General features: G+C 37.1%; 2 protein-coding genes across 2 annotated transcripts; one reads left to right on the top strand and one right to left on the bottom strand.

Annotated features, from left to right (window-relative positions):
* Positions 1 to 3,316: 3,316 nt before the first annotated feature.
* ALE1 (PA-domain containing subtilase family protein) lies at positions 3,317 to 8,211 on the top strand. Its single transcript, XM_088953131.1, has 10 exons — positions 3,317 to 3,555; positions 3,764 to 3,908; positions 4,460 to 4,857; positions 5,246 to 5,341; positions 5,449 to 5,518; positions 5,777 to 6,059; positions 6,195 to 6,535; positions 6,645 to 6,912; positions 7,062 to 7,334; positions 7,640 to 8,211. The coding sequence occupies exons 1-10, from the start codon at positions 3,365 to 3,367 to the stop codon at positions 8,053 to 8,055; spliced, it is 2,481 nt and encodes an 826-aa protein (XP_088809257.1). The 5' UTR covers positions 3,317 to 3,364; the 3' UTR covers positions 8,056 to 8,211.
* Positions 8,212 to 9,105: 894 nt separating this feature from the next.
* Positions 9,106 to 15,621, bottom strand: LOC148878333 (aspartate carbamoyltransferase 1, chloroplastic-like). Its single transcript, XM_088953121.1, has 6 exons — positions 15,392 to 15,621; positions 14,182 to 14,802; positions 13,909 to 14,048; positions 10,071 to 10,244; positions 9,683 to 9,919; positions 9,106 to 9,580 (listed from the first exon to the last, which is right to left on the bottom strand). Exons 2-6 carry the CDS (start codon positions 14,738 to 14,740, stop codon positions 9,473 to 9,475), a joined length of 1,218 nt encoding a protein of 405 aa, XP_088809247.1. The 5' UTR covers positions 14,741 to 14,802; positions 15,392 to 15,621; the 3' UTR covers positions 9,106 to 9,472.
* Positions 15,622 to 19,035: the final 3,414 nt, after the last annotated feature.

Below are 19,035 nucleotides of genomic sequence, written 5' to 3'. Positions count from 1 at the left end.
ACCAAAGGACCTACATAATCCGGCGTTCGAACTGTCCTCCATTATTACTTCTCAGTGAATCATTATTGCGACCGAAGTTGAACACCACCCAAGCAAATAACACCTTTTTTTTTTATTGATTTATTTATTTTTGGTAAACGAGGCAAACAAGATCAATACGTGTGATTTGGAAGCTATAGTAACTGACTAACTGACTAACTGTTGGACGTAGCAGCAAATCAGACGAATGTGATCCAAAGTTCATCATCATGTATGGATGTCAAACGGGTCGGGTTTGGTAACATCACAAAAGTATCTAAACCAATAACTTGACATCACCCAAAGCAATACGGGAAAGAAAGGAAAAAACGAGTTGGTAATGCCAACAGGATACAACCGAGCTGCCATTAATTGCCATTTGCCAACCTGACATAGTGGCATCCAATTAATGCTTTACCAATTAAATTGATCCATTTAACACCCCGACATTTTTTGGGATTCAATTACAAGACTTTGACTGTTTTAGGTTGGCCCAAAAATTAATTTAATCAGAATAGGTAAAAGTAAAACATTTAAAGGTGTATCCGTTTTTATAAATAACAATCAAGTGGATATTCAGTATTTTTTAAATATTAATAAATACGTGCATTTTTAAGTGACAGTATCTCTAACACAATTATTTATAATTCATGATCACTTTTTATAATTCATATGGGTTCCAACATCTTAACAATTTATGAATAGTTATAAATGGATAGTTTATGAAATGAGAGTAAAGGACATATATACCTTCTTTATACCTATTATATGCTAAAATAAAAGAGATAGAAAATGTATAACGAAAATTTCAAAAAAAGGGTAAAATACAAAAACTTCCCCTGAAGTTTCTTACAATCATAAAAACTTACCCTCTAATTTCATTTAACAAATACCTTCATTAAACTTTTGAGAAACTTGACAAAAACCTCCCTTCAGTCACCTTCTCAGACAAAAAGTTAGACTGATGTAGCAGTTTCTTCCAAATACCCATTCTACTTTTTATAAATTATTTTACATACAAAATTACTGAATAACCATATTTTAATTCAACAAAAACATTAGAAGATTGTTAAAAGGAGATTTTTGTCAAGTAAAAAATGGAGTTATTTCAGTAATTTTGTATGTAAAATAATTTATAAAAGGATAGAATGGGTATTTAGAAGAAATTGGTGCATCAATGTAACATTTTCCCTTTAAGAAAGTGATGAAAGTGAGGCTTTTGTCAAATTTCTAAAAAATTCAGAGAAGGTATTTGTTAAAATTAAACTAAAGGTGAGGTTTTTATGATTATTAGAAACTTTAGTGAAGATTTTTATGGTGCACTTAACAAATATAATAAATACATGCATATACGCAAAGGAATGTTTAGCGGAATTAAAGCGGAACTTTATGATCTGAGAACGAATAGTGGGAGCAGTTGGATAAAAAGGTAACCGTTCTATTGCCTGTCTTCATATTCTTTAATATTCTAGTCAAATCAGTTACGAACAAGAGAGCAGGATGAACCTCCTGGCTTAAGCCTAGGGTGTATCCTTTAAAATTCAATGTTGACGGTGCTGTAGAGGAACCTCAAGTGGAGGAGGGTCAGGGTGTGTTGTAAAGAAACCATAGTGGTGAAGTCTGTTTTGCTTTCCACAGTTCTTACAGTTTAGGTATTTCCTTAAGAGCAGAAATATTTTCTATTTTCGATGACATTCATCTGTATATTGATCATGAAATTCATGATGTTGAGATGGAAAGTGGATAACAAAATTCTTCACCATGGCATCTTTCTTATATCCTTTCATGAAGGTTATTGGAGACCTTTCATGAAGGTAATTGTTGTGTGGATTTCCTTGCAAATTGTGGTATTCATGGAAGTTCAGTTTCATTTATTCCCTAAGGAGTTAATGAGGTTGTTTCATGAAGACCTTATGGGACTTCCCCCTATTCATTATGGTTAATGCTTTGTAATGGTTTCCTTTTGTTTTGGGTGGTTTTGAATTGGGGATGCAGTGCTTTGTATGCTCGGGTTCTGGGGCAAAGTAGGATAAATACTACCTTGTATGGTTTAACCCACATTTGCTATGACGGTATCATAGTCCTGCGCCGAAAGCCGAAAGCCTTTTGATTTGTTGCCATGGTTCCACCTTGAATTAAATGAAGTAAGGTTTTTAAAATTGAATTGGACAATAAATAGTTTAGGGGTCCGATTTTCAAGCTGAACAATCTGACCATTTGAATTTTAACAAAAATATTAAAAGTTAAAAAAGACTAAAAGCCATTGAACGGTTCAAACGATTCTACTGTTCAGGTCAAAGCTTTGCTGACTAAATCAGATTTTTGGCCAAAAGACAAGACTGTTCCGTAGGGTAAAATGGAACCAATCAAGTGATCCATTCTCGGTTTTTCAGTGAGAGCATCCTGTCCAATCCAGTTTTAAAAACTGTAAAATGAAATGACTTCTTGGTGAGGTCACTGCAGTATGATTTTCTGTTTTAGCCCTGCACTATCTTAGTGGCTGCCCCTCTACTTATTGCAAAATTTGGGATTAAAAAAAGAAAGAATGAGCTGTGACGTCACAACCTCTTCTGTTGGTAGTACTATGACACTCGGTCCCACCATATCCCATCTAATTTGTGGCCTGAGATTTCTCACTTAACCTATGAAAGAGTGATCTCCACATAATAAATAGTAAGACCCAATTAATCTAGTGCATGCACCATGAGACCACAAAAGAAATTACCAAAGTAGAGCTCTCGTTACAAAATGAAATATGCCAGCGTTTGCAATTTAAGGCATTACATAAACTCATTTATTATTTCAAACCCTGCCATTAAAGCTTAAATACCCTATTACTTGGTATATATTTTTTATTTCAAACGCTGTGATTGGTATATTCGCATTTCATTCGGTGGACAGATTTACTACTCACACTCTCTACTATTACCCTACTCACAGTACATTGCAGCCTCATATCTACAAGATGGCGATGTATGAGTTTGTTTCATTGGGGTCGCGGGAAATGTTTTCTCCAACTAAGGTCACATACAGCCTCGCTCTCTCTCTCTCTCACGTGCATTAACTGGAAATTGATTAAATAAACGACAATAATAATAATAATAATAATAATAAACGGTTACAAGGTTAACTTGCTTGACGATTCAAACAACCTAAATTCATACTGGACACGTGATTAGCTGATACTGCTTTTCCTTAAGTTGCTCAGCAAGTCCAGTAGCTTTATTCACACTAACCATGTGGCTAAGTATGAGATCCGATGATGGCATTATTTATAACCGGAATTTCTCTTCTTCCCCATCTCCTCTAATGAACGAAACCTATCTGCGTAGTTGCACCTGTAATCATGGCAAGCACTGCAACTATCTTAGTTTCATGGAGGCATGTGGTTGTTCTTTTTCTCCCCATGATTCTCATCCTGGGTTTAGCAGCAGAAGAGCCAGCAATATACCTAGTCTTAATGGAAGGAGACCCTGTTGCCTTCCACCAAGGTTCGTCACCTGATCACCTCCATGGAAAGAAACTGGACCCAGACAGGTAGAGGAACTGATGATGTCACTTCATGTTTTCTTTTTGGGTCTAAAAGATTTCATCGTTTGTCAATAGAAAATCTCAGCAGCAAGTGTCATAGATAGATGCTAATATTGTTTTTATTTGTAACATAATTAAATTAGAACTGTTGAGATAGCGTCCCAGGTAGGTATTCACTTACTTCATGTATACTACGTACTTTGAATGTTTTTAGTGAAGCTTTCAAGGCTCATGCAAAGCACTTGGTAGATTCGCATGACCAACTTCTACAGGCCGCTCTGGAGGTCGGGAGCTATAGAAAGCTTTACAGCTTCAAACATATTGTTAATGGCTTTGCTGTTCACACCAGTCCTTCTCAGGTCATTAATATTCTACGTACTCAGTTTTGATCACTGTTTAATTTGCTTTCTTTTGTTTTGTTTTTATGGGTGTAAATCAAATGTCGTCCGATTTAGGGTGAGAAGTAAACCCGGCCAATCCACACGTCTGAAGTTCATCTTTTGATTTGGCTGCATCCTCATTTTTGACAAAATGGGTGTGGACACATTCTCATTGGGAAAGCAAGATAGCGGTGAAATTTTATTAATGCACAAGAGTAGCCTTTCTCTTTTAAAACATGCGTTAAGTTATGTTTGGTTTGATAGAAAATGAGAGAAAAGAGAATTCCTCCTTATTAAATTCTCTTTCTTATTTTCCATCAAATCAAACACCCCATTAGGGTTTTGCGTTGCCCCTTCCCCCAAAAACCAATGTTTTAAAATTGACCCGGAGGATCAGGCCATGCCACATTAGTTTGAAGCCTGTGGCCTGGCCAGAATCATGATTGGGTGATGCATGGTTCAAATGATTGGACCGGCCAGGTCAACTGAATTACCAAAACTATTACCATATTCTTTGTGTAAAATGTCAGGCTAAGAAGCTCAAAATGACTCCGGGAGTGAAGTTGGTGGAGAAGGACAGAGGTGCCAAATTGAAGACAACTTACACTCCTGAGTTCCTTTCATTACCTGAACGAGTATGGACTCAAGAAGGAGGAGAGCGAAATGCCGGAGAAGGCATAGTTATTGGAGTTGTTGATACTGGCATCGACCCAACACACCCCAGCTTCGCCTATGATCCCTTAAATCCATTCACCACGAAACCTTCTCGATTTAAGGGCGTTTGCGAGACGGGTCCTCATTTTCCTGAAAGTGCATGCAATGGTAAGATCATCTCAGCAAGGTACTTCTCAGCTGGAGCTCAAACAACCGCGCCTCTCAACGCTTCGATAGACTTCCTCTCACCCATGGATGCAGTTGGTCATGGGAGGTAAATTTTAACATGTTTTCAGAGAACTACATTCACTTATATACGTCTTAGCTTGACCGAAACTATAGGCATGATCTGGTTTTATGACATTATTGCCATGATCTGAAGTTCTGAACTATGGACTCTGGGTCATTGACATTGAAGAGGAACAGTACTATCTGATTTGTCCCTGATGGCAGGAAATGGGCTGAAGGATCATAATAGTTCTAGCTTGTTTCAAATCAAATATGGTTAGGATTACTACCTAGCTTTAGGTCATGGTTCCCCCAACGGATTCTAAATCAATTACCCAAACGTAACTTAGTATTTCTAAATCAATTACCCAAGAGCTTCCATATATAGTCGCATGTTTTATGAGACACTAGTATCAATCAATCTACTGTTTCAGCCATGTCGCCTCGATTGCTGCCGGAAATTTTGGAGTTCCAGTAGTCGTGAATGGCTTCTTTTACGGCCGTGCCAGTGGAATGGCGCCACGAGCCAGGTATAACTATAACTGGGTTGTTTCTGAATATATCGAAGTTCTCAGGAACCAGTGTGAACAACAACTGATGGCGTACGTGGAATCATGTCTTTGTTCCATGTAAACAGAATTGCTGTATACAAGGCGATTTTTCCTAGCGTCGGAACTCTAGCAGACGTGGTTTGTGCAATTGATCAAGTAAGAACATTCTTTAATTAATTCTATAAATTATTCTTCGTTGGATGGTTAAAACTAATTGATCAAGACATATGTGGATGTGAGCTTATTCATTGTGAATTTAATTTCATATGCACATGAACTACCGGCATCCAATTCATCAGTTATTTCAAAAGAAGGAAAGGGTGTAACTTGTAAGATCAGAAAACGGCATTTCTGTGGGACCTCTGAAAGTGTTTAGTGCTCTTATTATGGCGGCAATATGTATTACTACTGCAGGCAGTTCTAGATGGAGTGGATGTTTTAGTACTTTCAGTTGGACCAGATGACCCTCCTGAAGATACACTCACTTTCCTGAATGTATTCGACATTTTCATGTTATTCGCACGACGAGCTGGAGTTTTCGTGGTGCAAGCTGCAGGGAATAAGGGGCCGAGTCCATCCACCGTTGTGTCCTTCAGTCCTTGGGCAATGGGTGTAGCTGCCTGCACCACTGACAGAAGTTTTCCTGGCACCCTTGTTCTAGGTGATGGTCGAAGGATCGGAGGCGTTGGGTTATCGGGTAAATGTTAGCTTTAGCTCGTATATATTTTTTAAAAGCGAAAGAGATCAATCACCTGAAACTTAAAACAGCTCTGAGCTCTCTTAATATTTGGATTTCCTCATATATTGAATTTGCTTGTCTGTTAATAATCAGGACCCTCTTTTGGAGGTGGGATTTTTCTATATAAGCTGGTCTTGGCAAAGGATGCAATGAGGGCAAATAGAACCTTCCCAATGACCCCAGAATATATTGAGGAGTGTCAGCATCCAGAGGCATTTGACCGGACGGTTGTGCAGGGCAGAATTGTTATCTGCACCTTCTCAGCAGGCTTCGCCAATGCAACGTCGACTATCACCGCCATCATTGACACTGCAAGGGTGCTAGGATTAGCGGGTTTTGTTTTTGTAGCCAACCCAGATTATGGAGATTTCGTTGCACAGCCCCTTCCCTTCTCTGTGCCGGGCATCATCATCCCCAAAATAGCTGATACACAGGTATATATGCTTCTGTTTACATTACTGATCAGGTCTCAACTGTAGAGATATATATAGCTCACACATCATTCTTGCTGTACTTCTTTATGTTGCATTTTGATTGTCCTAGATCCTCCTGGACTATTACCAACGGACAACAAAGAGGGATCAGTGTGGACTTGTCACTGAATTTGGTGGAAACGCAGCCATTAGAGAGGGAAGAATTGCTTCTTACCAAGGGCGGGCACCCATTGTTAGCTTATTCTCATCAAGAGGGCCTGACATCGTTGACAAAAGTGGGAACCTAACAGATGTACTCAAGCCTGATATTCTCGCCCCTGGAGATCTCGTATGGGCAGCTTGGAGCCCTGTCAGCGCCTTGGATCCCATTCTTACAGGTAAGGAAAGGACTAAAGACTAAGGAATTAAGGAGCTAGCTAACGATTCCAGAATATCCTGCTATGTTAAGATGCATAAGACATGGGTTTAAATGCAAAACTATATTATTTTAATTAGTGAGTTGCCTCGATTTGTTTGTACTTTGTAGGATACAATTTTGCGCTGTTGTCTGGGACTAGCATGTCAACTCCACATGTAGGGGGCATTGCAGCACTCATCAAGCAAAGCAATCCTTCATGGACACCGGATATGATTGCTTCCGCTATCTCCACTACTGCGTCCAAGAATGACAACCAAGGGAAACCCATCTTGGCACAAGGACCCGATATCAATGGATTATATCCCTCCACTCCTTTCGATTTTGGCTCAGGTCTCATCAATCCAGCGCGTGCACAGTATCCAGGCCTTGTCTTCCCATCAGGTAGCCAGCTTGTTCGTTCAATTATCAAGGTGAAGACGTGAAGTCTAAAACTATATATATATATATATATATATATATATATATATATATATATCTTGGTTAATTAGTTTAGGGGTTGATCGCTCTGTGGTCAAGGGTTGGAAGACAAGGCTCACCGATGCAGTCGTGCTTTGAACCTAATGACACAGCAACCCAATTGAGATAATTCTAGCTCTAGGAACAAGCATATTCTGTCATTCATGATTTGAACTGTTGTAGCTTCAGTTCTTTTGGGAGCCGTTGAGCTCACGTTTGTCATAAAGCAGGTTTTGAAGACTATATCGGTTTCTTATGCTCCTTGCCCAATATTGATCCTGCTACTGTCAAAGCTTCTACTGGAGTATCATGCAATCACTCACTTGCCAAGCCATCTGATCTCAATCTCCCCTCGATAACCATATCGGCATTGGTCAGATACCAGTCAGTGCAACGAAGTGTCAAGAATGTGGCAAGCAAGACAGAGACATACTTGTGCTCAGTGAGACCGCCGAAAGGGGTTCTGGTCCATATAAACCCACCTTTGTTCACCATAGCTCCACAGGGAACCCAAGATTTGGAAATCGGGATCAGTGTGGTCCACGCCCTCAAAACTTTCAGCTTTGGCGAGATTGTTCTCACGGGAAATTTAGATCACATAGTGAGAATACCCTTATCAGTTTTTCTCGTTTCAACATCTTTGTAAATGAGAGGCTAATGCATGCAAAAATGAAAAATAAAAAACCACCTATACAATTTAATATTTAAAAGAGAAATAAAAAGAAATCGCCCAATGCTAAACAATGTAAACATTCAACCATGACTCTCATTTTCCTTAAATAAGAAGTGGTTTTTCCTCAAAGTGCAGAGACAATGTTACTATTACGAAGCACAATCACGGCATGAATGTTGGAATGCAGACTAGCACTCACTGTTCAGCCAGCCAAAAACATCTCTGGGCAAAATCGAATCCTTGAATTACTGAACAGACTTGACTCAACCGAACAGGATCGCCATAACATAATCTAGCAACTAAATTCAACCTTTAACCTACTCAAGGCTTTCATGTGGGTCATTAGACCTCCAACCAGTATTGAAGAACAGTATGTAACAGAGGTCAGTTGGTGCATAAATAGGAACACCGGGTGGTATTCTGTCTCACAAGTTTGTGTATTGCAATGCAACTAAGGTTGGAATTCAATGATGGAAAGATTGGTGATCATATGGATCATCTGGAATTCAATGATGCCAATCAATCAACTTTAGCATATGACGTTTTTAGGATGAGCTGGCCATCTGTGATCTGTGTTGAGTTCGCACAAGTAATTGATGTGAGGTTAGATGCAAACACGAGTGAGTTGATATGGACGGTGAGACACAGAGGAGCAGAAATAAAAACCATGAAGTGAAGGAGACGCCCACCCAAAAAAAAAGTGGAGACAAATGTAATTTTTCCCTCCCACGTCCAAATAGCATAATCAAGAAACTATTAAAAGTAACAGTATTGAAACATAAGGCACGATTACTGGAGGAGAAATTGAAAATTAGGGTGTAATTGAAACAATAAGTCGCTGCTCATCAGTTGATACTTGACAACAACCTTCAATTTTTTTCAGCCCAATGTGGTTAAATAAAACAATATGAAGGACAATCTTGTCAAGTAGAACACAGTAACAAGAAGCAACTCCATCTTGTTTTGCCCTAATGGCAAACATTTGTAATCGTTTAGTCCTTGAAAGAAATGTATTTCCAGATATGCTCCTAAAAGAAATATTTTAGATTATCATACCCATCTGAACTTGCGAATATAATAATAATCATAGCCTTCTAAATTATATTCTCAATTATCTATTATGTTCAATTCTGACCAGCCAATTAGCCAAATGTTTGAGTTCAGGGCTCAGGCCAGCTGTTTGAATAATGTCTCTGCCAACTTGTGCTTGTAAATGGTGAAGGGGTTATGAACTAGTGTTATTGAAAGGGAAGTGGAAGAGGGTAACTTCCTTCAATAAACAAGTCAAGTAACTTACCATTCTGGGCATAAGCAGAATAAAGTGCGCAAGCATTGGCTAGCAAACAAAAACAAAAACAAAAAAAGAAAAGCATAAAGGATCCAGCATCCATCACCAGCCAACAAGCAGAAGCTTCAAAAGAGCCATCCGGATGTAGAGACCATTCTTCGCTTGTCTGAAGTAGGCAGCTCTAGGATCCACATCAACACCCACTGTAATCTGCATAATATCATGAAAATAATTTGATAAGCAAACCAAATAAGGCATTTAAGAATGATTGTGATTATGATTATAAATGGTATCAATACGTCATATGTTTACCTCATCCAGCCTTGGGAGGGGGTGCATGACAATAGCATGCTTTTGCATCATACCCAACACATCCAGGTCCACAATATACTTCCCTCGAGCTTCTTCATACAGATCAGTCCTCTCACCAAACCTTTCTCGCTGAATGCGAGTCTGATAGACTACATCACACTTTGATGCCACTTCCATCAAATCTGCACTTTCTTCCCATTCAACCCCCTTAGATGAGAGATAGTCTTTTATATCATCCTACATGAAACAAGAAAACCATATTCCTGATTTTTCCAAAGTTTATCTTTATGACAAGAAGTATTTCAAGTTATGATATCAGTGGTCCTGAGCTGGGAATCACCACCAAAAAAAAAAAAAACACTTGGTTTACTGAAACTTTTTTTAGTACCTTCATCTTTACCACATCTGGTGAGACAAAGTAGATCTTAACACCTTGGTACTTGGCAAGCAGATATGCCAGTGAACGGACTGTCCTTCCATTAGCAAGATCTCCAACAAGACCAACTTTGATGCCATCCAGTTTGCCTATCTCTCTCTCAATTGTGTATACATCCAAAAGTGCCTGAACAGTGAACACTGAAGACTTGATCAGTGACTTTCATCAGTTTAGCATTTCTACCGAGTAACCAACAATGGGATAATGGCATAAAAATTCCAAACTAAGAAATGAATCCAACCAAAAGATAAGAAAAATGAAAGAGTGATGAGGCCAAAAAAAAGAAAGAAAAATGAAAAAAAAAAGAGAAGAAAAAAACGAAATATATCCTATATTGATGAAAGAACCCAAGTTCGGTAACAAAAGCATATGTACTCTTATATGTCAACACTCTTCTGACTGCATTTTTATGGTAGTCATTCTGCTTTTGTGGTTGGTTCCTGGTGGGTGCTGGCATGAAACAAGATCCAACAGTTGCTACTTTCAGTTCAGAGCATGCGTGGTACTCTTTTTTATTGGAAACATAAAAACAATTTTTATTAAAACATAAACCCAATTAAATGAAAGCAGGTGTGATACTTATATGAACTTGACAACTTCTAACGACGCATTAAAGTCATAAGACCAATTATGTTCAGTTTACGATAGAAATTCCTTCCACATGGATTCACTATTGTATGTTTCAGGGTGTTTTGACTACTGATGCCAAGTAAATGCCACCAAATGAGCTCCATCACAATCATAAGTGGGACATTGCAACTCTTCCTCCAAAGAGTGGTCCCAATAGGCAAGAACTCTTGGTATAAAAGTTCAAATACGGAGAGTCAATGTAGGATTAGGAAGGTAATCTTGTTTCATGCACATCAAATTTACTGCCCTGACTTCTCTGCATAAGCTCCAAACCAAGATAAAATTGCAAGAGCACTACTTCCATATGCTTTAAGGAAAAAAAGTACACGAAATGAATAACAGATCAGTACCAATAAATGCAACTGTTGAGATGGATCAGAGGAAAAAATAGAAAGCATGATATCAGAAATGAACTTATTGAAAGGAACTTAGGAGTCTCCAATAGGTGATAAAATGAAGGAAAGTGGACTAAGAAAAGTGTTATATTACAAGTTGAAGGGGTTAGAAGAGCTAGGGGGCAAGCAAAAAAAGGACATGTGTTGAAGTAGTAAGAAATGATTTAAGGGCCCATAATTTAACAATGGATGTGGCACTAAACATCACAGAATGGCAGAACAGGATCCATATAGGCAACAGTATATAGTTGGGGCAAGGCTTGGATAATGATGATCAATACCAATAAATATGAATTTTGGTATCATGGATATAAAATGTATGAAATGCAAAGTCAATGACTACAACTGGAGATGAGAGGAAGACAAACTTCAGAATCCATTTACAGATATCATGGTATTTCTGTGAAGGATTAATGTTAGAACATAGAAGATAGATTAGGTCCATTAGGATAAGGAAATGATATTTGTAACCAAGAGCAACTAATGAATAAGAAGAGAAAAGTTAAGACTGTCTCTACTAACTGAAGTTCTAATTCTAAAGCTTTACATAGCCCATGTAATAAGAGAATAAAATATAAAATGTTGATGGATTCAAAGAGAAGCAATGACCTCAGACTTGATGGTTCTTCACAAATGTTAATATGGTAAGCATCATGAAGAAGATGCCCATCACGATTTTTCTTTTTGAAGAGGTAAAGTATAGTATTTCATTGATCTATAAAAGAAAGACCCATGTACAATAAGGGACTGTAACTGTACAGTAGGAATGTGCTAAAATAGAAACAAAGAGTTAAGCATTTCTATGCATTCTGTTTACAAAAAGAGATTCTCCATCAAAAAAAAAAAAAAGAGCTATAAGGTATTCCTTGAAAGAGTTTGAGGATTCCAAGCCATGAACATAGGATGCCCACGAGCCTGTTCTTTCTTTTTTTTTTTTCGGGGAAAGTGGTAATAGTTTCAATAGATACAGTGAACGAAAAGGCTGTAAAGGGAGAGATTTTACAAGGGAGCATACAGATGCCAAAGGAAAATCATAATACAAAGAACAACATCAACCAGAAAAGGTGTCATCCCTCAAAATAGAACCCCAATGATCAGTGAAATGACTATACTTTAGTCCCCTAAACATCTTGTTGATCAAGGCCCACTTTAGAATAGTCCTCTTGACCTTGCCACAAAGCTTCTCAATGGACAGGGAGACATTTCAAAGATTTGGTAATTCTTTCCCTCCAGATGCACCAATAGATTGCAAAAAGCACCACATGTCAGGAGCTATCCCCCTTCTACTGAAAGTGTGTATTCTCCAAGTAGAGAACAGATACTCCACATCAGGAGGTTTGACGCAGGACACCCCAAACAATTCCAAAGCATGAAACCACAAGACCTTTGAGCAAGTGCAGTTTACTAGGAGATGCAGGATATTCTCTTCATCTATGCCACACAAATAACATTTATTGACAAGGTACAGATCTTTCCTTCTTAAAATATCAATGGTGGGAATCTTTTGTTTCCAAATCCAAATCCAAGGCAGGGTTTCAGCACCCACAGCCAAAAGGGTATGTAGCATCAAATTGACTGAAAATTCCAGAATTAAAATGCGGCCACCAAATCTGATCTTCCACACCTGGTTGGGGATTAACTTGTTCAAGGGACTGTAAGAAGGCTGTCAAAGAATCAAGGCTCCAATCATTAAAATTTCTTTGAAGTCTTTGGTACCAAACAACCTGATTTGCAAGCTCTTCAAAACAGTCAACAGATTTGGGCATCCTTATCTTGAGCCAAAACAAAAAATGCCAGAAAAGAGAGGCAAAAAGGGTTATCTCCACACCACCTATCTTTCCAAAACAGTATTCCTTCACCAGAAGCTGGTTTGAAGGAGAATAAGCTGAAAAAGGAATCTCTGTTTTGCATGGTTTCCTTCCACAGACCTGTGCTGTAAGGTTCAGTAGGGTGTCCAGATTCCCACACAAAAGCTAGTTCACCATATTTTCCTTTAATCAGAAACCACCAAAGTTCATCTCCTTCAGTAGCAAATCTCCAAATCCATTTGGTCAGAAGAGCCATGTTAACCTGCATGAGTGGTCTAATGACTACACCACCTTGATGCCTAGGCTTGCAAATATCACCTGTGAACCTGTTCATTACTTCCTCTTCTGATTTGGATTGACCTTTGAAGACTCTATCGTTTCTGTCGCTCCATAGAATCCAAATATTGCAGCCAGGCACATTTTCCATAATAATTTGCTCCTTTTACTTAGCCCTCCGAGGTACTATCATGAAATAATGGACCACCAAAAACAAGAATTACCAAAAGTAAAAAAGAAAAAAAAATGTTTTAAGAGGCGAAACTAGGTGACTGACAAAAGAGCCACTTGCAAGAGCCACACCATACAGTCATGTGGGATTTGCTGAAATCCATGTTATTTGCTTAAGACAAGGAAAACAAGACATGAGGAAGGTTTTAGGTCTCTAACAGTTAAGAATTTAGCATTTTGCTTATCAATTCAAGTAAAAATATCTGGGCTTAGGAACGTATATATATATATATAGGTTGCATAGAAATAAACTCCTAAGCCTTCTCACTAAAAAATTGTTATGCCTATACTACATAGAAAATGATGCTCATAAATCACTATGTTTGCTATATGCTACAAGATTAGATTTTTCGGTTCAAGGCTGGCTAAGATGGATATACACAGTTAGCACCCCAAAATATCCAAAGAACTCTAGCAGATAAACTTCATTGGTCAACATATTAGCAATACCTGTGTTGGATGCTGTCCTGGACCATCTCCAGCATTAATAATAGGAATATTAGCTGTAGCCGCTGCTCTTCTGGCAGCACCACTTTCAAAGTGCCTCATCACAATAATATCCGAGTATCCTTCAACAGTTCTTATCGTATCTGCAGATCAAGATCCCAAATGAAAACCCCACAGCATTAAAACCACTCCCAACTACCCCCAACAATGTAAAATAAAAATAAATAAATAAATAAGTTAAAGAAAAAATAAATAAATACAAGAATGCACCAGTACCTTCTAGGGTCTCTCCTTTTGCTGCAGATGAAAACTCACGTGCATTTTCTGTTGTCAAAACTTCTCCACCCAACCTTTTCATGGCAGACTCAAAGGAAAGCCTAGTTCTTGTGGAAGGCTCATAAAACAGGGTAGCCATTAGATAACCCTTCAAAATTTGGCTACCAGGGGAGTTCTTCTCAATTTTCTCCATCTCGCGTGCCACTTCAAATATGGCACTCAGAGTATCTCTATCGAACTGCTGAGCCTCTATCACATCATCAAGTTGAAACTTCTCTCCTACAGAAAATGGAGATGATTTCTGAACCTCCAGCTCCAAGGCATGACATCGGCCTTTGCTTCTTTGTGAGGTTCTTCCAGTATTTTTCTCAATGGAAAGGAACCCGCTTGAGCGAGTTGACACTGAAATTGACTGAGAAAGAAGTGATCGTTTAGATATCAGTCTTGAATAGGAGTACCTACACTCCTGCTGGCATTGGTTTGCAGAAACAGCCGCTGCTCTTCGAACAAATACACTATCATTGAGGGAACAAGTAGAGATTGAAGACGGAGAGGCCATTGCAACGGAAAGAAGCAGCTAAATACTCGAGCTTGTAGTGATCCTGGGAGTTCTTCCAGAGCCTCTAGAAAATAATACAGAGTTCAACCTTAGACAGATTGTACTAATTAGGAATAGTGATTCCAACTTCCGAATGATCAACCACCATTTCAACATACTGAATCAACCCAATTTAATCATCAAAGAGACTGGTAATTTCTATAACACTAAAAATCAGTAACTACAGAAGGAACTGGTTATCCTTAAACCAAATGAACAAATAAATGAAGAATACATGAAACAAGGTGCCGTGAATCAAAAGAAGCTGATCAAAATAAATTGACAGGATAATATCACAAAAAAAAAAGCAAACAAAAACTAAAATATGTATAATCTCTGCCAGGCCTGTTGTGAAAAGTTCTAACAAGAAGAGTCGAAGAAGAAAAGTATTCAAGCGTCATCGGCAAATCTGTAACCTAAAACAAAGCCTGAAGCTCATCTCCTTCGAGATTCAACCCGTCAAATAGAGAAGAAAGAGAAAAAAAAAAAAAAAAAAGGAAAATAAGAGGGGAAGAAAAAGAAAATAGGACCCAAGTGTTTGTAGTGAGGCTTGAATAACAAAATCAAACTAAGAACAGAAGGACGGTAGGGAGAAAACCCAGAATACGATACCTCTGCAAGATGAGAACGAGCTCGGATTAATGTCTATACGACTCTACCCTATTGCTGCGAACAGATACAGGATTGAACTTGCAAAATGGAACCTTCGAACAAATAATGCGAGAAAAAAAAAAAGTAAATAAATAAAAATGAATAAAAGCCTAAGACCTCGGGAAAAGGAAAAGAAAGGGATTTTGGAGGAAAAATCTGTGTTCTTTCGTTTACCAGTTGCCACTCGTCTCAAGTTGGTATTGCGCGTGCATGGGAATAAAGTATAGTCGTCACCTCACCCAAATCGGGCCGGATTATATCGGGTCGAGAGAAACGCTAACTACGGGTGCAAGTCGGGCGAATTGGGCCGGGTTTTAACTAGGGGTGAACATAATTCGGTTAAAATCGAAAAATCGAACCGAAATTTCGGTTTCGATTTAAATGGTTCAGCCTAATTGATTTTTCAGTTGGGTTCGGATTTTGTTATTCGATTTTTGTATATTTCGGTATTTTGGTCATCATATATGCTAAATCGATTAACTAAAAAATCGATTTAATTTTATAATTATATATTTTTAATATTATAAGTTATAATTTTATATTAATATTTAATTAATTAATTAATTAATAAATATACTTATATACAATTATACATCGAAAATTGAACACGGAACATCCATAACCACAATAAGCAATAAGTTGATATAAAAGTTTGACTAATTTCGTATTAGACACGAAAAGTCAAAAACAAGAAAACTCTTCGTCTTCTATGGTCCGCTTCGGCACTTCCAGTTCTGACTCTAAAGCAGTCAAGACCAGACTCTAGAGTCGAGAGTCCTCCCAGTCTCAGCCCCAAGCATTTTGCACTCAGGCAAACTTCCGACTTTCGCAGACCTAGACTCAGTTCCGTTGTGCTCTTCCAATCTTCCTTCCTCAATCTCTTCTTTGAATTCTCTCAACTGTCAACTGTCGTGCCGCCATCGTTCTTCTTCGGTTCTTCTTCTTCTTCACTGTCAGTTATAGGCCTTACAGGCTTACAACAGCCAACAGATAACTAATAAACTAATTTCTTCTTCTTCTTCTTCTTCTTTTGATAGAACATAGAATGACTAAGACTGATTAACAGAAGACTTGCTCCAGGCTCCACTGACTGAGACTAACTGCCGGCTGCCGCTACATCAATGCATCTTATTCTAGCTCCAGGCTCCGATTCACCACTTCAAGTCTTCACCTCCGGTTACATGTAACTAATTAACTTCTTCTTATCAAAATCTTTTAAATATTTAGATTTTATACCGTATATGGTTACTGTATTTTTTATTGAAACAAAAAAGAAGAGATAAAGTTCATTAAAATTTTAAAAATAATGGAAATGAAAATGAAACCTCGGAATCTCATCAAAGTTCAAAACTTCGGTTCATGCAAACATTTTCAAAAAGTGCTTAAGCCAAATGCTTTCTCATGGCCCTAACCATCATCTCAGTGAACACACAACACAAATTTATAGTGATTAATTCATTAGGAAAAAGCTATTCCATGGTTAGCAAACTCAAATAGTACATGGAAATTGACATTTTAAAGAAAATGTCCCAAATTGCATATTTTTCAAAAATATGGAAAAAGACAAACAAATCAGGGAAAAATAAATAAAGAAATATCAAATAATTCAAATTTTCAAAGATGCAGAACAAAAAAAAAATTGAGGATCTTTAATTTTATATATAACTAAAATTAAAAATATTTATATTTAACAAATGCATATCTTTAATGTATTATACTATACATATAAAATATCATGAATTTCTTACTTGAAGCTTTTTAAATAAGAACGGATTAATAAATGTAATGCATATATTTTTTGGTAATCAACAAAAATATATATGTAGACAATCTTTTACCATAATATGTTTATTTGACCAAACTATTAGACATGTCCCTTTTACTCTTGGTTCCCCAATTGTAAACAAAAATTTTGCATTACAAATTAAAAATGCCAATTAAATATATTTTTTTATAAGTAATAAATTGATTTATTAAGAATGATTAATATGAGCCAACAAATATGTTACTGAACTAACTAGAATGTGAAATACCCTATTTGTAACACATATCCAAAGAATCAAACAATATCAATATATCCTATCACCCAAACAATCTGAAATTCACATAAACATAGGAATTGGAGATTTGGTTTATTTCCCCATGAATTATTTCCTTACTTTCACATATCATCACTCTCTATTGCTTTCATCTACTTTCTACACCTTTTCACAAGAAAATAAAATAAAAGAGATCAAAGAGAGTGAAAAAAAAAAACTTCAAATTTTGTTACATTTTTTAATTTATTTTTTCTATTTCTACCACTCTATGGTTGTAATTTGCATAATTCTCACTCATTAATTCATTCAAACTATTTGCCCCTTGAGGAAGGTACATAATAGAAACTCACTCTTCTCAGATACTCATTAATTCATTAAAATTATGATTGTATTTTTTTAATTTTTATAAATTGTTGTTTTTATTTTGATAGGGATTTGGACTTAGATTCTTGGAGTATTTATTTAGTGTGCTATATTTTTTTAGCAACGACATCATCTACCTTATCATGTAATGTAAGTTTGCTCTTACCTAGTTCTCTTTTTGTTTCTTAAGTGAATTATGATTGCGGACGTTCAAGTATTTTATTCCATTCGTTTGTTAGTTTTAACATATATCTTATCCTTTGTGAATTGTGATTTTAGATGTCACAACAAAATAGAAACACTCCTATCAATATTACTGAAGTTGGAAGTCCACAGCCCCGGCCCCGGCCTTCCAACCAAAAGGATTTGATGAATGTAATTGCTAAAGGAAAAAGAAAAACGATGAAGCAAAGGTCAGAAGTATGGGATCACTTTTCAAAATTTATCTCATATAAGGGTGAAGTAAAGGGTAAGTGCAACTACTGTGATAGAGAAAAGCCCCTATAGGTTAGAGGCAAAATTGTCACAGTTAAATATGCAATCAGCCTCAAGGGAGGGGGAGGGTGGAAACACTAAGAAGATGAGTTCCCTTAGTTGTTGGAAGTTTGACCAAGAGGCCATTAGAAAGGGCTTAACTCAGATGTTCATTGTTGATGAGTTTCCGTTCAAGTTTGTGGATGGAGAGGGCTTTAAATAGTTTATGACACTTTCATGTCCTATGCTTCGAATTCTATCTAGATGGACTATTGCCAGAGATTGTTACCAATTGTATCTAAATGAAAAATTAAAGTTAAAGAAATTCCTAAAAATATTCATGCCAAAGGATTTGTTTTGCTATAGACACATGGTCTTCTTTGCAAAGAATCAACCGCATGTCTTTAACGGCCCACTTTATTGATAATGATTGGAAATTGAATAAAAATGTTCTTAACTTTTGTACAATTTCTAGTCATAAAGGAAAGACCATTAGTAAGGAGGTGGAAAAATGTTTGACTGATAAAGTCTTTTCTATTACAGTTGACAATGCAAATTCAAATGATGTTGCAATTACATATTTGAAAGGGAAATATTTTTAATCGGGGAATTTGTATTCTATATAGGAAATTGCTTCATATGAGGTGCATTGCAAAAATTTGAAGAAATTGGTAAGTTGTGAATGATGGCTTGAAAGAAATTGGTAAGTCTATTAGTCGTGTTTGGGAG

This window comes from Nelumbo lutea, chromosome 1 (genome assembly GCF_056320005.1).
Source record: "Nelumbo lutea isolate HS-2025 chromosome 1, American lotus-T2T, whole genome shotgun sequence".
In the NCBI taxonomy this organism is placed as follows: domain Eukaryota; kingdom Viridiplantae; phylum Streptophyta; class Magnoliopsida; order Proteales; family Nelumbonaceae; genus Nelumbo; species Nelumbo lutea.
Note: the sequence above shows the minus strand (reverse complement) of the source record. Positions and strands in the feature narration are given on the sequence as shown.